The following is a 17,232-nucleotide window of genomic DNA, read 5'->3' as shown; positions in this document are numbered from 1 at the left end:
AAGGTTGTCCACTTGGCTTGGAGTAAAGTAAAGCCAACCCCTATGTGTCGTTCCCCGCCCCCCCCCCTTATGGTCCTAAAGGAAAGTTTTATTCTCAAAATAGCTATACCCCTCTCCCCTGCTTCTCTCCCCTCCCCCCTTATCCAAACCCTAAAGGATCTGCCATTAGCAACTCGCAGACCCATAATCACCCCTGGAAGAATGGTCAAAAGAACTATCATTCACCCCACCCAGTGGAACCATTGTAGAAGAAAGATGAAAAGCAAACTTTGAAATAACAAACTTGTATTCTCAAGAGACAAAAAATACTTCCCAGCTTGCCCTGCTGGACTCATAGTGGAAAAATACACTCCTGGGGGGAGTTCTGGTTATTTTAACCTTTATCATGGCCATACAAAGGCAAAAGAATAGGCCAGCAGCCCTGTTCAGAGCATGACTAAAGTAACTATTTTCGAAAGCCCCCCCCCCAGCCTAAGTCTCTGGATTCTCCCAATTTTTTGGGTGGAATATCTAACCTCTACACCCACATTTTCTGATCCCACAGACAAAACCCTGCTGCTCCCCCTACCCTCACCACACATTCCTCCGCTTATCTCCATTAATACTCACATCTAAACAAGGACGAATGGGTGCAAGAAATTAGAAATGCAGTGGAGATGATGATTGTACAGCTTGACATTTAGTTGAAGAACAAGCTGATCACGTTGATGATTTGTGGTCATGTGATACAGGAGAAGCATTTTATTTCTATTCTGATCTGAGGAAGGGAGTGTTGGCTCCTGGAAACAAGTCAAGAAATGAATTTTGTCCATAAAAAGGTGTTTCCTTATTTTTTCAGTTTCTATTTGCTGACCTTTATTTCAGTGCATTCAAGTACACTGATGCAGCAACCACAGTACTTTTTTCTATTTTAGAAGCATAATGGGTGAAAAATAACATATGGCCTTTCTAGGAGGAGTAGTCGAGTGGTTAGAGCAGCAGGATATTGCCCTGCATGTATCCTATGGTTTCTTGAATTCACATGCTGTTTTTGTCTCCACCACCATCACTAGCTTCTCTATAAAGAAGTATTTCCTAACATTACTCCTGAGTGTATCCTATGACCCCTTTTTATTTTTTTAAACTTCTCAGTAGTAACTCGCTATGTATTTCATCTGTCATCCTAGGAGAGAAATGCTGAGGCAGTGCGCGGTACAAAGGATGAACGGGTGCGAGAAATCAGAAATGCAGTGGAGATGATGATTGCACGGCTTGACACTCAGTTGAAGAACAAGCTGATCACGCTGATGGGTTTGTAGTCATGTGATACAGGAGAAGCTTCTAAAATGCACAGAATAAGAGAATGCTTCCATCTTCAGTCTCTTTCTAGGAACATTATTGAAACATATATTCCAGTTTGGTACAATAAGTAGGATAGCATGTGCCAAGCAGATAGCATTGATTAATATTGTTATCCATGATGAATCAGAATGATAACTAATAAAGTATTGCAAGATATGATCAGTGACTCCTTCAATCCTCATAAATCTTAGTGTGCAGTGCCACCAGGCTTCAGATGAAGAGCAGAGAACAAATAACTCTAATTATGTGCAGCATTTAGCATTTTATTTTTAGAAGGGCAGAAAGGACCTGGACACCCACAGTAATATGATGTTGTGAATATCAGAACTGAGGGACAGGGATAGCATGACATTTGATAAAATTTTGACAGCTGGTTTTTGGTATTATTGGCCCCAATGATTTGAGCATTGGACTTGCCTAACCTGGATCTGGTTTGGCTCCTTATGCATTCCTAATGGTGTTTCTTTGTTTCATGCATAGCCCACCTTCCTGTCACTTACTGATTTTTAATGACTCTGGGGACATACAGTTTATAAATTTGTCACTGTTCTGCTTACAGGTCAAAAGACTTCACTGACACGTGAAACTGAGCTTCTAGAATCCCTGTTGCAGGAAGTGGAACATCAGGTGAATCACTTATGATCCAACAATGTACTTGGCATCTTTGACACTGCACATTCAGTCACTATTGACAGAGCCTAACAAGTACAGGAACAGAGAGAAAGCATATTCACTTAGTACAAGGAAGCTCAAGGAGGTAAAGCAGAGTGTGCAAGGTCAGTACAGAGAGTCACAGGGTCTTCCACTCCTTCTTAGCTAGCAGATCTAAATTCTTCATAAATAGGACAAGGACATGATCAACATGAGTAATTCTGATTAATGATTTGTCCTGTTCTAATTACCATGAGACAGCAATCATGCCATCCTGTTTTTTTTCTAGCCTCCAAGTTGTAGAAGGTTGTTTTTTTTGTTTTTTGTTTTGGTTTTTGGGGGGGGGGGTAGGGGGGGGGGAAGTAGCCCTGCCTCAAGATATTACTTTTCCCTCATTTCTTCTCCACTGACCTCTCTCCATAAAATGTTGGTTTCCCATTGATAGCAGGGCTGAATTAGCCATGCTGTCATGGGAACATCCTCCGGAAGTCGTGAGGCAGAGCTTCCCAAAGCTGTTACAGACCTTGGCTCTGTGAGGCTGCACATTTTCCCGCTCAGAAGGATTCCTTCTCCTCAGTCTATTTCTTCTGCGAGCGAGAACGCACGCGGAGCTGCTCTGTCCTCGGAGATTTTGCAAAAAAAAAATCTAAAGAAAAGGAAAGCTCCCATAGCCTAGACACCATGCAGGTATGCCTCGACCTTTGGGTTTCAAACCCTGCGCGTGTGGAAAGATTGTCCATCACAGATGGACATTCAGTGTGTTATGTGTGCCTGGGCCCCGATCACGACCAGGCGACCTGCAAACACTGTGGACGCATGTCGCTTCGGGCCCAACTCCAAAAGGCCCAGAAAATAGTCTAAGGCTCTCTGCCAGGGGAGCATATGCCCCTCCTCTGAGATCCAGTCCTCGCCGGGTCTGGCCCCAAAACAGGCCCACAAGGAAAAGGCTTTGTCTCTTGGGCCCCAGAGCTCACCCAAACAGAAGGCCAAACCGTCAAGGCCCAAGCACGTCACAGAAATCCATCCCGGCCCAAAGACCGCAACCTGGAACATGAGCGTCGGACACCCGACGCACATGTCGACCCCAAAGCCAACAGCACCGACCTGCATCAAAGTGAGCACTACCACGCATGTGCACTCAACGCACCTGTATTCGCAGACCTCCTCGATGTAGTCCTCTGCGCAAGCAGCTTTGACACGCCTGTCTGAGCACAAGCCTTCGACGCAGTCCTCTGCGCTTGTGTCTGAAGACAGCCGTGTCAATCACTGATAGGAGACGGTACAATGTTCTGACGCTCCACGCCTCGGAGTGGAGACTATGGCAGCGCCCCTATATCGGGGTTGAGGCCTCCCCGAGATCTTAGTGTGGTCCCCCATCCCAGACCTCATAAGGACCAAAGATCCCATCAGCGAAACCTGTTAAATGAAGAGAGGACTGACATATAGGGTTCATAGACTTGCCCTCCCACTTCGGCTTGCAGGACTCTTCTTCATCTTCATCCCTCCAGGTCTTCTCATACTTTTCTTCCGCCTCCCAAAGGCGACACGCCTCCATGCAGTTACAAGAACTTCTACACAAGAAGGTCAAGGTACTGGGCGACTAACCTCCTCAACTGCAATGTCCATGGGCACCAGATTCCAACATCCTTCTGGCGGCGGTGGGCCATAAGCGTAAGCAAGGTCAGCTACCTGCTCTGTCTCCCCTGGTACCAGACATCGCAGAGCAGGCCATTTCCCAGATCTCAGCTGCTCTTACTGGATTCTTTTAATCTCTCCAGTCTGGCTTTGCCTATTCACAACAGAGTCTGCCAAGCCCGTGTCTCTCTCCGACACCAATACACGGGCACTCTCCCTCTCCGGTGCGAGACTCGCCTGTGCCAAAGGAACCACCAGCCCTCGCTCCAGTTTTCATCACAGTCATTCCCACAGCCGGATTCGCCACCTTCATCGCCGGGGTCGTCCACGGGGGTTCCTTTTTTTTTTTTTTTTAAATGTAAAGTTTTATTGACAACAAGATCATAACAATACAGCACATAGAAAGCCGGTAAGTCAATAAGCTTATCAAAATATATAACCCTCTAAATTCCCCCTCCCCCCCTCGCTGTTCTGAATACAGTAGTATCATAGATACAAAGACATACAGATAACGTCAAGGTTAAATGTAGGCAAGGTGTGCAACACAGGTATGACATCAACATATAAAGCAGAGTGTAATGCCAAGGGTATATAACTCAAAATAAATCACAGTAAGGAACAAGATTGGCTCCGAGTAGTCCTTCCAGCGCGCTCTAGTTGGTAACAAATGCCTCAAGTGTGCCCTGTTGTGTCATGAGTGGCTAACCACTTGATAAAGGGATCCCAGGTACGGCAGTGAGCAGGCATATGATCTCGATGAAGAGCAGTTAGATGTGCCATCCTATAACACAAGTGGAGTCTATGGATCACTGCAGATAGTGACGGCAGATGGGGTAATTTCCACGCCTTGGCGAATTCACAGCGAGCAGCAATATAGACTTGTAACGTAAAAGATTGCATGGGTTTAGGCAAGTCCTCGTTAGGAAGAAGAAGCAGAACCTGTGTGGACTGCAATGGAATATCTATACCAGTAATGTCCTGCAACCAGGTTTGCAAAGCGTTCCAGAAAGGCTGCACAATAGAGCACGTCCACCAAATATGCAGATATGTGCCCAATTGTCCGCAGTTCCTCCAACACTGATCAGAAACATGCGGGTACATAACATGCAATTGCACTGGGGTCAGGTGCCACCTATACAATAACTTATAGCAGTGCTCCTGAATGGTGGAGGAGATTGAGCTTTTAGCAGTCTGTTGAAACACAATATCCCAGTTATCTTCCGTTAGTACCTCCCCAAGGTCAGTAGTCCATGCTCGTATATGAGAGAGAGTAAGGGTTATGCGCACTCAATAGAGTATATAATTTGGAGATAACCCCTGTAATCTTATCGGCATGTGCGCAATATGTCTCAAATAAGGAGGTAGTATGGCGAACCACCTGAGTTGCCGATAACTTATGCAAAAAATGTCTAATCTGAGCCAACCCCAGGAAATCTTGAGGATCCCCACCAAAACGGTCCTGAAGATTCTGAGGTGACATTAAGGTACCCTCTTTCCAGAAATGACAGACATTAACTATGCCCTGGGTCACCCATTTATAAAAAAGGCGGGACGTGAACCCTGCTGGAAAGCTAATGTTGTGAAAAAGAAAGGATGATTGATGATATATTGATTGATTGATGATTTCCCTGTTATATTGTAACTGCATTTTTCGTTCCGCACCTGTTAATGTTCTTATTGTATCTTCTTTTACACCCCTTTTGTTAATTGTAAACCGGCATGATGCGATTCTTATCGCGAATGCTGGTATAGAAAAACACAAAATAAATAAATAAATGATAGGAAAAGGAACCTACCATGGTAGTTTTCCACTGGTACCAGTTGGTAAGTGTGGCTTGTAAAGCAGTTGGCATAAAATCAATAGTTCTCCAGGTATGTTTAGGCTGCCAAAATAAAGCTTGTAGTGGCATTACCCCTATCATTGCCTTCTCTAAGCGTACCCATTGCTTCAAGTCATGAGTATGATAAGTAGCAACAATTGCCCTCATGTGTGCTGCTCCATGATACCAGGAAAGATTAGGGACCCCTCGTCCCCTATTCTGGCGGCGGAGGTAAAGAACAGCCTGCGAGACCCTAGGTGGTCTCCTGTTCTAAATGTAATAAAAAAACTTCTTTTGCCATACTTTAAGTATTGCTTTCGGAACTAGTATGGGCAGAGTAGAAAACAAGTTAGTAAGCGCGGTAGGACATTCATTTTCAAAATAGCTATGCGGCCCATCCAAGAAAAAAATTCCCGCCCCCAACTATGGATATCCCGGTCAATTTTCTTCCACAATGGGGTATAATTGTAGTTAAAAAGCTCCGATAGGGGTTAAACTATCTGAACTCCTAAATATTTAATAGATTGTTTTGCCCAGCGGAAGGGAAATGCTCCAGTTATGCGTTCCACTTCCAGGGGTGGTAAGGTAATGTTTAGCAATTCAGATTTATCATGATTGACTCAGAACCCCGCCACTTTATGGAAGGCCTCAAACTCCTCCACCACTGCTACGAGAGAAGTGTAAGGATTAGTCAAAGTGAAAAGTACATCGTCCGCAAAAAGGGACATTTTACAGTGTATACCTTCGAGTTGCACACCAGTTACTTCAGAGGATTGCCGCACCTTGGAAGCCAAAGGCTCTAGGAAGAGTGCGAATAACATAGGCGAAAGAGGGCAGCCTTGCCTTGTACCTCTCTGGATATCAAAGCAGGAACTGTATCCTTTGTTCACCTTTACCCGGGCCTTCGGGGAATCATAAAGTGCGCGCACCCAATGTTGGAAGTATACACCAAATCCCATTTTTTGTAGGACATGGAAGAGAAAAGGCCAATGAACAAGGTCAAAGGCCTTTTCAGCATCAATGGCTAACAATACTGTTAGAATGTGTTTGCTCTGTACCCATTCGATGATATCAATTACCTTCCTGATATTGTCACTAGCCATCCTAGAGGGAATGAATCCGACTTGATCATTATGAATCAAGCCCGGCAGAATAGATTTAAGGCGCTCCGCTAAAATTCGAGCCAAAATCTTTTAATCAAGATTTATCAGAGATATTGGGCGATAAGAGCCACAGACCTCGGGATCCCTCCCAGGTTTAGCTAAAACAGTGATGCCGGCGACATTAGCATGATTCGCCAAACCTACCGGACCCCGCAAAGAATTAAACATATTTGTCAAAGGTCCAATTAAAGTGGTCGCTAATTTTTTATAATAGGCCCCGGTGAGACCGTCGAGACCCGGTGCCTTTCCGGCCTTCAACAATTTGAATGCATATTGAACTTCCATGTCCGTTATGGGTGCATCTAGCCGAATCTGTTGTTCAAACGTCAGAGTGGGCAGCTCAACCTGTGCCAAGTAAGCATCAATATCCCCCTCCCCGTATGTTTTGGTCCATCCCATATAGGCCTAGGTAAAACTAGCAAAGCATTGGCGTATGTCGTCGGAAGTCGTGCAGACCTTTCCCCCAGCACTCTTAATTTGAGCTACATTATTTTGGGCTAAAACTTTAAGGCGTCGGGCCAAAGGTCGACCCGCCTTGTTGCCTTCCTCGTAAAACTGTTGCTTAGTAATCTCCAGAGCTAATGCAATAGCATCAGCGTCCAGGGTATTCAGCTCTGCTCTAGCCTTGTCTAGTTGCTTATATATCTTGGGACACTGGGTGGCCTGGTGTTGGAACAGTAGTCTAGAAATGGTGGTATATAGTAGCGCCCTCTTTTCTCCCTTCTTTTTCTTACAATGAGTGGCTTGAGAAATAAGTAGCCCTCTGGCAACAGCCTTAGAACATTCCCACACCACTGGAGGCGAGCAGTCAGGTGTTGTGTTAATCTTAAAATAAGACTGCAAGCTATTTTCTAGACTGAGCAAGAAAACCTTGTCATTCAATAAAGACTCATTCAGTCTCCAAAATCTTTTCCCAAGATGAGTTGTCGGGGCGCTAAGAGCGAGTGTGATCGGCGCATGATCCATCCAGGTAATCGGATCTATCCCTGCTTCAGCCACCCTATTCTGCACTTGGGAGTCTACCACAAAAAAATCTATCCGAGAATATGAGTGGTGGACGTGAGAATAGTACGAGTATGAACGAGAAGTGGGATATCTATGTCGCCAGACATCATGGAGATCCCATCTGTCAAGCAAGGATTGCAGAGAGGACCTAGCAGTTCTGGAGGCGGAGGATATCTGGGCAGAATTATCCAGAGTGGGGTTAATGGTAATATTGAAGTCCCCTCCAAGCAAAAGAAAGCCAGCAGCATGTTGCAACAACAGATTATCTAAGGCCTTGAAAAAGGGGCCTTGTCCCGTGTTCGGGGCATAGATAAGAGAGCAGAGTCCACACCTCCCCACCTACTCGTATCTTAAGTAAAACATAGCGCCCTTGGGGATCAGCCAAAAATGAAAGGACCTCATGGGTAAAATCTTTGGCTAATAGTATACCTACCCCAGCATATTTAGAATCTTTCGTGCTGGCCGCTAGAAATTTATACGGGAATTGCCGGTACGCTAGGAGGTGCTCATAGCGTTTTCGTAAGTGGGTTTCCTGGATAAGCCCAATAAGCCCAATAGAAGCTCCGCTAGCCATTAACTCCCGCTCCAAAAGCGCGCGCTTATGAGGATGATTAAGACCCTTGACATTAAGAGAGATAACACGCATTAGACCTGCCATACTCCTAGCTAAAAAGATTCACCTTAACAGTATAGCCCACATTCCCCAGTTGTACTGAAAACGTACCTTGAGATACAGTAAGATGTATAAGCCCAGAGTGTATGAAAACCCCCCCACCCCCCATCCATCCAATAAACAGGATGGGCAACACCATAAGTAGGGGTGAGCCCCATGCCATCGAGAATAGACAACCAACGGTGCCCCCCCCCCCCCCCCCCCCCCAAGATCAATGCAACAAATAACATTGTGAACCTGCAAACATTCTGAAAATACAGAAGTTAAAGAAAATTGTCATCACTCCTCAGTCTCCTGGGTAGAGAGAAAATCCCAGGCAAGTAGAAGTGAGAAACAGAGCCTTCCCAAAAAGCTCACATATCAATAGGGAAACCTAAAGGTCTCAGTAGCTGGTCAGCCTTGATTGGAGAGAGACATCTGTGAGTCCTCGGAGTGCCTCCGAAGCCTCCTGCCCCCCTTACCCACTCTATGCCATCGTGGTGTGTTTCTGCCAGACGTTGAGACTTAGGTGGTGGTTGAGCAGGCAGCATATTAGGACTGAAGCCTGCTTTTTCCAACGCTGCCACAGCTTCACTCTGTGTTTTGACACGAAAGTTGACGCCTTTTATAAGAAACTGTAATCCAAAAAGAAAGGTCCAACGATACCTGATGTTTTCCTTACGGAGAAAGGCAGTGATGTCTCGCAACTTGAACCGTTTCCGGAGCATGGAGGAGGCCAAATCTTGATATATGGTAATAGAATTGCCTTCCCACATCCACACATTTTGCTTCTTCGCAGCTTCCAAAACAGCGGTTTTTTGAGTGAAGCTATGGAAACATAGTACTATGTCTCTAGGTTTAGCATCAGATCTGGAGCCCAGAGCCCTATGTGCTCTTTCAAGCTTAATGTCCACATTACTGTCAGCTGAGTCCTCATCAGATGAAGTGCCTCCTGATAATAGAAAGCGGCAAATCCGCACCGCCACCTCTGATGCATTAAGGTATGCCGGGGACTCCGGTACACCCCGAATGCGAATATTACACCTCCTGGTGCGGTTCTCTAAATCCTCAAGCTTGTCTTTTACCGCAGTAAGCGTGGTGTCCATGCGGTTCTGTTTTTGTTGGAGCATGTGAATGGCCTCTGCATGGCTTTCTGTCCATAGACCACTTCGTCTACCCACTGCCCAAGCGCTGCAAAATCCTCACGCAGCTCAGAAATAGACGCCAGCAGTTCCTTTTTATGTGATTTCAGGTCCGATCTAAATTCAACAAACCAGCCCCGGATTTCATCTCGGAGCTGTGTGATAAGCGCAGGGGTCTCGAGTTTCGCACGATCCGCAGTGCTGCAGGCGGCGCCAAAATTCACCTCGGTACTCTCCAATGCGGCCTGATCAGGCCCAGCATCATGGACGTCCGCGAGCTCTGCCGGGACTTTGGAGAATGAGAATTGTTTTAAATTCACGGTTTAACGTTTTGTAGCCATCATAATACAGTCGGGAGGTTGTTTGCTTAAGTACCACAAAATTCGCAGCGTTGCAGGTTAACTTTTCAGCAAGAGCCCGGGACTACACGTCCATCCTCGTAGCAAGCAGAACAGCGCCCCCCATGGGGATTCCTCGTAGCAAGCAGAACAGCGCCCCCCATGGGGATTCCTTCTGACCCTGCAGAAGAACTCCCGGAGCCCCACTCTTCCCCCCCCCCCCCTCATTGAGAAAGTGGGTTCCACACTACACATTGAAACCCGCAAGCTCCCGGACCCAAGAACAGAAACAATGGGCATCCTAAAGATTTTTCAACTGCCCACAGAACTGACAGCACTTCCATCACACCAGGTGCTTGATGCGGTCCTGGATAGATCTTGGGAGACACCTTGCACCATGACGCCGGTTTCTAGAAAGACTGACTTGACGTTCTGTATGCAGCAGTTGCCCCTCTATACTCCCCCCACAACTTCCGCATGCGTCCATTGTGGTTGTCAGCCATGAAGCGCGCAAAAAAGACACAATTGCACTCCAACATGCCGCCAGGAAAGGACCATCGTAATCTAGATAAGTTCACGAGGAGATCTTTCCAATCTGCAATGTTGGGTTCTATGATCCATCAGCACCAATTCTACATTGCTAGATACCTGTATGAATGCCTACAATCGATAAAGGACCTAATTCCGGATTCCTGTCCCACAGTTGCCCCACTGCAGCCCATCCAGGACATGGAGGAAGGTATACGCCATCTCCTGCACACAGTCTGAGGTGTTGGAGACATCATCCAGGGCATCTGCATCCGCTATCGCTGCAAGGTGTTTGGCTTGGCTATGGGCCAGTGCAATCTGTGAAGATGTTCATAAAATGTTAGCCAACTTAAGGGGACGACTTATTTGGCAGCCGGCTACAGGAAACTATGTCTCAATTGAAGGAACAAAGTGTAGCAGTACAGTCCCTAACCACCCTGACGGAGCAGGCTACATTCACCAGAAGATTCTTTTCACTGTACCGTAGGCAAGCATATCAGAGATGGCCATAACTGTCGTACCCTTCGTACCGTCTTCCTACCTTCCCACAACAGATCCAAGTCACAACAACAGCGAAGGGGCAGGCCCATATCCCAATGGCAGCAGGGTCAGCAGCTCCCTGCCAACCCAAAGGCCTCACCAACCTTTTGAGCGTAGTGGGGCTCCCACCACCAACTGAGTGGGAGGCAGAATATCATCTTTCTACCAAGCCTGGTCAAATCACAACCCATCGTTGGGTGTTAGAGATCGTCCGCCAACATTATTAACTAAGGTTCAAGTCCCTACCCCCTTTTTGCCCGACTGTTGAGAGGGTTTGGGGCAACTTCCTCCAACTGGCGAACGCGATCCAGCCTGTGCCCAAGCCTCTCTGGAATACGGGGTTCTATTCCCCCTATTTCCTGATTCCCAAGAAATCCGGAGGTCTTCAGCTGATCCTGGATCTATGAGAGTTAAACAAATTCCTTGCCCAAGCGAAGTTCAAGATGGTTTCTCTCAAAATGATTTTTCCTCTTCTGTAACCCAACGATTGGATGTGCTCCCTGGACATCAAAGATGCCTACTCACACATCCCAATGCCTCCATCATGGCAATACCTGTGCTTCCAATTCAATGGCCAGCATTACCAGTACAAGGATCTCTCCTTTGATCTATCAGCTGCCCCCAGAGTCTTCACCAAGTACTTGGCCGTGGTGGTGGCCCACCTCAGGAGACAAATCCAACTATTCCCTTACCTTGACGACTGGCTATTAGTGGCCTCAGACCCAGAGACTCTACAGCGCCACCACCTGCGCACCATCACCTGTCTACAGGAGCTGGAACTGGTTGTCAACTACAAAAAATCCAACCTTTGGCCCTTGCAAACCCAACACTTCATTGGTGCAGGGCCTTCCTCCCCCGGGACCGGAGGCTAGAGCTCCAGTGGCTGGCCAAAGAGCTTCGACTCATCCAAAAACCCTCTGCCCACCAGATACTCCCTGTCCTGGGTCATATGGTGGTGGCTGTTCACACTGTTCCCCATACTCGACTGCACATGCACTGGCTGCAATGGGGTCTAAAGAGACAGTAGTCGCAGTTATGCCACCTGCTATCCAGAACAGTCTCATTAACTCAGGACATGAGGAAGGATTTGGACTGGTGGCTGAAACCCTGCCCGCTCACCAGGGGTGCACTGTTCTGCTCGCCAGCCCACAATACAGTTCTCACCACGGACGCCTCCCAGGGGTGGGGTGCCCCCCTGGACCACCTGCAAAGACAGGGTCAATGGTCCCTTCGAGAACAATCCTATCAAATCAGCCTCTTGGAATTGCAGACTATCAGGAATGCCCTTTGGACGTCCGTCACTCATTTGCAAGGGAAAAGAGTCATGGTGTATGCAGTCAGCCAAATAGCCATGTTCTACATCAACAAACAAGGAGGGTCCGGTTCATGGAGCCTCTGCAAGGAAATTATCCTCATTCTGGACCTCATTCAATCCTTCTACAGGCTACGTACCTGCCAGGTGTCGACAACAATCGAGCGGACAGATTGAGTTTAATATTCCACCCTCACGAGTGGTCCCTACACCAACAAGTGGCCGATAGCATCTTTGCCCAGTGGGGGACTCCGGTCATAGACCTCTTCTCCACGGAGCAAAACAGGAAGGTGCCCTGATTCTGCTCTGTTTTCCCTAGCCTGCTCCGCACGAAGCAAGATGCCTTTCTGCCTCCTTGGCTGAGAGGACTGCTGTATGCTTTTCCTCCAATTCCGCTACTTATTCGCACAATTCAGAAGTACATACAAGATGTGGCGGACCTAATTCTGATCGCTCCAGCATGGCTTGGCAACCCTAGTATATGCTTATCTACTCCATTTGTCAATTGAACCAATAATCCCGCTGGGCCACCAAACTGACCTCCTGTCCCAGGAAGAGGGCTCCTTCCTGCACCCCATGCAGAGTTCACTGCATCTGACAGCATGGAGATTGAACGGGTGCTATTAAAGGAACAGAGAATCTCCCAAGAGGTTCAGGATGTCCTAGTTGCCTCTGGGAAGCCCTCTACCAGACAAAATTATCATTTAAAGTGGAATCGTTATTCGACCTGGTGTGAGCAACACTGCCTGGATCCATTTGCTTGCTTGCCAGAAAGACTCCTTGACTACCTACACATGCTGTATAGGGCGGGCCTGGCAACTGCTTCTGTAAGAGTTCACATCAGTGCCATAGCAGCCTACCACCAACTGCACCAAGGCCACCCGATCTCCAACCACCCATTAGTCACTCGATTCATCGGGGTTTGTGGCATCTTAGACCCCCGACGTGTAAGCCCTCGATGGCCTGGGATCTCAATCTCATTTTGGAGCAGCTAATGCTACAGCCATTTGAACATATGGATTCCTCGCACATTAAATAGGTCATCTTCCACGTGAGGTTTCTTGTAACCATTACATCAGCCAGGCGTAAGCGAACTGCAGGTGCTAGAACATTATGCTCCATTCCTGCAATTTCACCACAACAAGGTGTTGCTCCGGACTCACCCTTCCTGCCTAATGAAGATGATTTTGGTCTTCCATCTTAATCAGGCTATTGGACTGCCAACATTCTTTCCAAAACCTCACCAGAATGTCAGGGATGCATACACTGGACTGTAAAAGAGCATTAGCCTACTATAAAAAAAAAAAAAAAAAAAAAGAAGACTCGCTCTGACATTAGGGCATTACAATTGTTTGTCACCTTTAACCCGAATGCCCTTGGCCTCCCAGTAGCAAACGGACTATCTCCAGCTGGATTTCACAATGCATCCAATTCTGCTACGCTAAGAGAAATGCTCAGCTACTGGGTAAGCTGAACGCTCATCAGCTCCAAGCGGTCGCTACCTCCACTGCCCACTTCAGGAGGTGCCGCCCCTAGACATCTGCAGAGCTCCACATGGTCGTCTCTGCACGCCTTTACTTCCCATTACTATCTGGCCCAGCAGACGTCTGAGGATACCAAGCTGGGAAGGGTGGTATTACAACACTTCACAAACTGGAGTCCATGTAGACTGTCCACGGTAAGACGGGTTGCGCTTGAGCGTGTCAAGGGCTATTCACAAGGTGCCATCCTCCCTCTTTGTGAACCCGGGAATTAGGGACTCCCATGACAGCATGGCTAATTCAGCCCTGCTGTCTATGGGGGGAAAAAGCAAGTTTGTGTTACGAATCCGGAAATGGACCCCTGTTCCGAGGTAAGGTTAGTGCTGCCAAAGAGGGAGTTAACCCTCTCTGGTCCCTACCTTCGGAGGGCAAGGCTTGAACGTTCACCCGTCGGGTAAAGACTTCGCCCTGGAAGCTCGCGGTTCCCCCAGGAGGAGCCAGTAGGAACCCGGCAGCTGGAACTTAGGAGACTCCCTCAAGACTGAAGATTGGTCTGGATGCAGGCACCTCCTGCAGGTCGTAGGTTCCAGACGGCTGGCGCCTCCAGCAGGTCGAGTCAGTCCAGGAGTAAAAGCTGAAGAGTAGTCTAAGGCCGTTCCGAGGGTCGAAGCCAGAAGAAGGGTCCGCAGCCAGTCCAAACGCTATCCAGGAGAAGGGTCCGCAGCCAATCCAGAAGTAATCCAGGAGAAGGGTCCGCAGCCAGTCCAAGGCCAAGCCGAGAGAAGAATGAAAGGGTCAGGAACCAAGAATCAGTCCAACAAGGAAGAGAACACAAGCGGGATGAAGATCAGGAACAGAGACCGGGAACACCAGCACAAGATCCAGGATCAGAACCTCAATACCAAGGCAAGGTCTGAGAAGCAGACCTTGCCTTAAATACCAGGAAAGAGGGAGGAGCCTCAGGAGGGAGCCACGACATTTCCTGTCGTGGCCCCTTTAAATCTATTCTTCAGCCGCTCGCGCGGCTCTATGCAGCCAGGAAGAGGGAGGAGTCAGCTCAGCCCTGCTGGGCAGCGGCCAAGGCCGCATGAAGAACGCCGGAGGAGGCTCCCTGCTCCTGCAGGAGCCTCCGGGCTCACACGACATCACGGGTGAATACCTGGTCCTGGCTGCGGACCGCCACGGCCAGCGGCCATGACAGTCGGCCCTGGTCGTGGCTTGCTGTGGCCGGCGGCCATGACAGTACCCCCTCCTTTAGGCCTCCCTCTAGAAGGCTTGGGCTTATCAGGATGTTCATTGTGAAAGTTCTGGAGAAGTGTTTTATCCAGGATGTTTTTTGCCGGCTCCCAGGAATTCTCTTCTGGTTCGAATCCTCCCCAAGACAGCAAGTACTTCATGTGCGACCTCGTTTACGGATATCAAGTACCTCATGCACCTGATAAATAGTCTCTTCTGCCCTAGGCGGTAAGGCTTCAGGAATCTTGCGAGTAGGCCAAGTGAGGACCAACGGCTTCAACAGAGATGTGTGAAAGGAATTGTGGATCCGTAATGTTGCTGGCAGACGAAGTTGATAGGTCATGGATCCTAGTTGTCGAAGCACCGGAAAGGGCCCGATATAACGAGGAGCTAATCGCATAGACGGAACTCTCAGGCGGATGTGCCGGGTGCTCAGCCATACTTTTTCACCTGGGCGGAATCGAGGGCCTGGTTGACGGTGTCGATCGGCAAAGATTTTGGCGGAGAGCGCTGCTTTACGCAACATCTGCTGAGTATGAACCCAAAGTCTTTTTAATTGTGCAGCAGTGAGCTGGGCTGCTGGGGATGGAACCGGTAAAGGCAAGGGTGGTCTGGGTTGACGGCCAAATATGATCTGAAAAGGCGAAGCCCCCGTAGCAGTACAGGCGTGAGAATTATGAGAAAATTTAGCCCAAGAAAGAAGAGTTGCCCAGTCATCTTGGGTGAGAATTAACATATATTCGTAGAAATTGTTTTAACGTACGATTCGTACGTTCAGCCTGTCCATTGGCTTGTGGGTGAAACGCAGTAGTAAAGTCCAAAGAAATGTGAAATATTTTACAGAGATGACGCCAGTAACGTGCTGTGAACTGAGGACTGCGGTCGGAGACAATGTGCTGCGGCAGGCCATGAAGTCTGAAGATATGGCGCATAAATAGTTGAGCCAACTGAGGAGCAGACGGGAGGGATGGTAGTGGGGTAAAGTGGGCCATTTTTGAAAACCGGTCCACTATCACCCATATATATATAACAGTATTGCCCTCTGAGGGCGGAAGTTCCACGATGAAATCTGTGGAGATGTGTGTCCACGGTTTGGAGGGTGCCGGTAATGGTTGTAACAGTCCTTGTATTCTCCCTGTAGGAATCTTTTATGTTGAGCACAGGTTGGACAGGAAGCCACATAAGCTTTGATGTCCTTACACATTCCAGGCCACCAATAGTATTGTTGTAGAAGTGTCTGAGTCCGGGCTTGTCCCGGGTGTTCTGCTAGTTGTGAATCGTGTCCCCAGGCCAATACTTTATTCCGCAATCTCTTGGGAACCACCGTTTCACCAGGTGGAATCGTGAAGGTAGCAGCTACGGTGATGCAGGCCGGATCTATAATATGCTGAATGGGTTCCTCTGTGTCTTCAGTGGAAAATGATCGGGACAAGACGTCAGCTTTAACATTTTTGTTAGCTGGGCGATACCGCAGTTCGAAGTGGAAACGTGTAAAAAAGAGGGCCCAATGAGCTTTGCGCGGGTTCAACCATTGTGCCTGTTGAAGGTATACCAAATTCTTATGATCCCGATATACCGTTATACGGTGTTGCGCTTCTTCCTGCTATTGCCGCCACTCTTCAAAAGCCAGTTTTATGGCAAGCAATTCTTTGTCCCTGATGGAGTAATTACGCTCCGCTGAAGAAAATTTCTTAGAAAAGTAGGAGCAAGGATGGGAGGTCCCCGAGATGTCATTCTGGCTTAAAACAGCTCCTACTCCTTCAGCAGAAGCGTCCACCTCCACAATAAATGGCCGTTTAGGGTCGGGATGTCGAAGACAGGGTTGTTGTAGAAAGGAGTTTTTAAGCGCTTGAAAGGCCTGTTCAGCCTCGATAGGCCATTCCTTGATGTTTGACCCTTTATGGGTAAGCGCGGTAAGGGGTGCGGCCAGTTTGGAAAAGTTCTTGATAAAACTACGATAGTAGTTCGCAAATCCAAGGAAACGCTGAAGTGCCCGTAATCCTTTAGGCTGGGGCCACTCTTGGATACATCTTAATTTGGAAGGATCCATCTGGAAGCCATGTTTGGAAATGATATACCCCAGGAAGGGTAAGGATTCCTGTTCAAAGATGCATTTTTCGATCTTGGCGTATAAACGATTTTCTCTTAAGCATTGTAACACTTGAACAACATGTTGCCGATGTGTCTGTAGATTGGATGAGAAAATCAGAATGTCATCGAGGTAGACTACAACGCATACATAAAGTAGATCTCGGAAAATTTCATTAATGAGATGCTGAAACACTGCAGGGGCATTAGTCAATCCGAAAGGCATAACAAGATATTCATAATGACCATCTCTGGTGTTAAAAGTGGTCTTCCATTCATCACCCTCCCGAATTCTGATTA

The 17,232-nt window shown here is 47.8% G+C and overlaps 1 protein-coding gene across 2 annotated transcripts in view; it reads left to right on the top strand.

Moving 5' to 3' along the window:
* The window catches only part of TRIM37 (tripartite motif containing 37), a 148,690-nt gene that overhangs the window by 34,621 nt on the left and 96,837 nt on the right, over nucleotides 1-17,232 (top strand). For both annotated transcript variants that reach the window (XM_029611478.1, XM_029611479.1), the window contains exons 7-8: nucleotides 1,167-1,290; nucleotides 1,901-1,968. In XM_029611478.1, the coding sequence (XP_029467338.1) occupies nucleotides 1,167-1,290; nucleotides 1,901-1,968 (192 nt within the window). The remainder of the gene's footprint in view (nucleotides 1-1,166; nucleotides 1,291-1,900; nucleotides 1,969-17,232) is intronic.

Source organism: Rhinatrema bivittatum, chromosome 8 (genome assembly GCF_901001135.1).
Source record: "Rhinatrema bivittatum chromosome 8, aRhiBiv1.1, whole genome shotgun sequence".
Taxonomy (NCBI): Eukaryota; Metazoa; Chordata; class Amphibia; order Gymnophiona; family Rhinatrematidae; genus Rhinatrema; species Rhinatrema bivittatum.
Note: the sequence above shows the minus strand (reverse complement) of the source record. Positions and strands in the feature narration are given on the sequence as shown.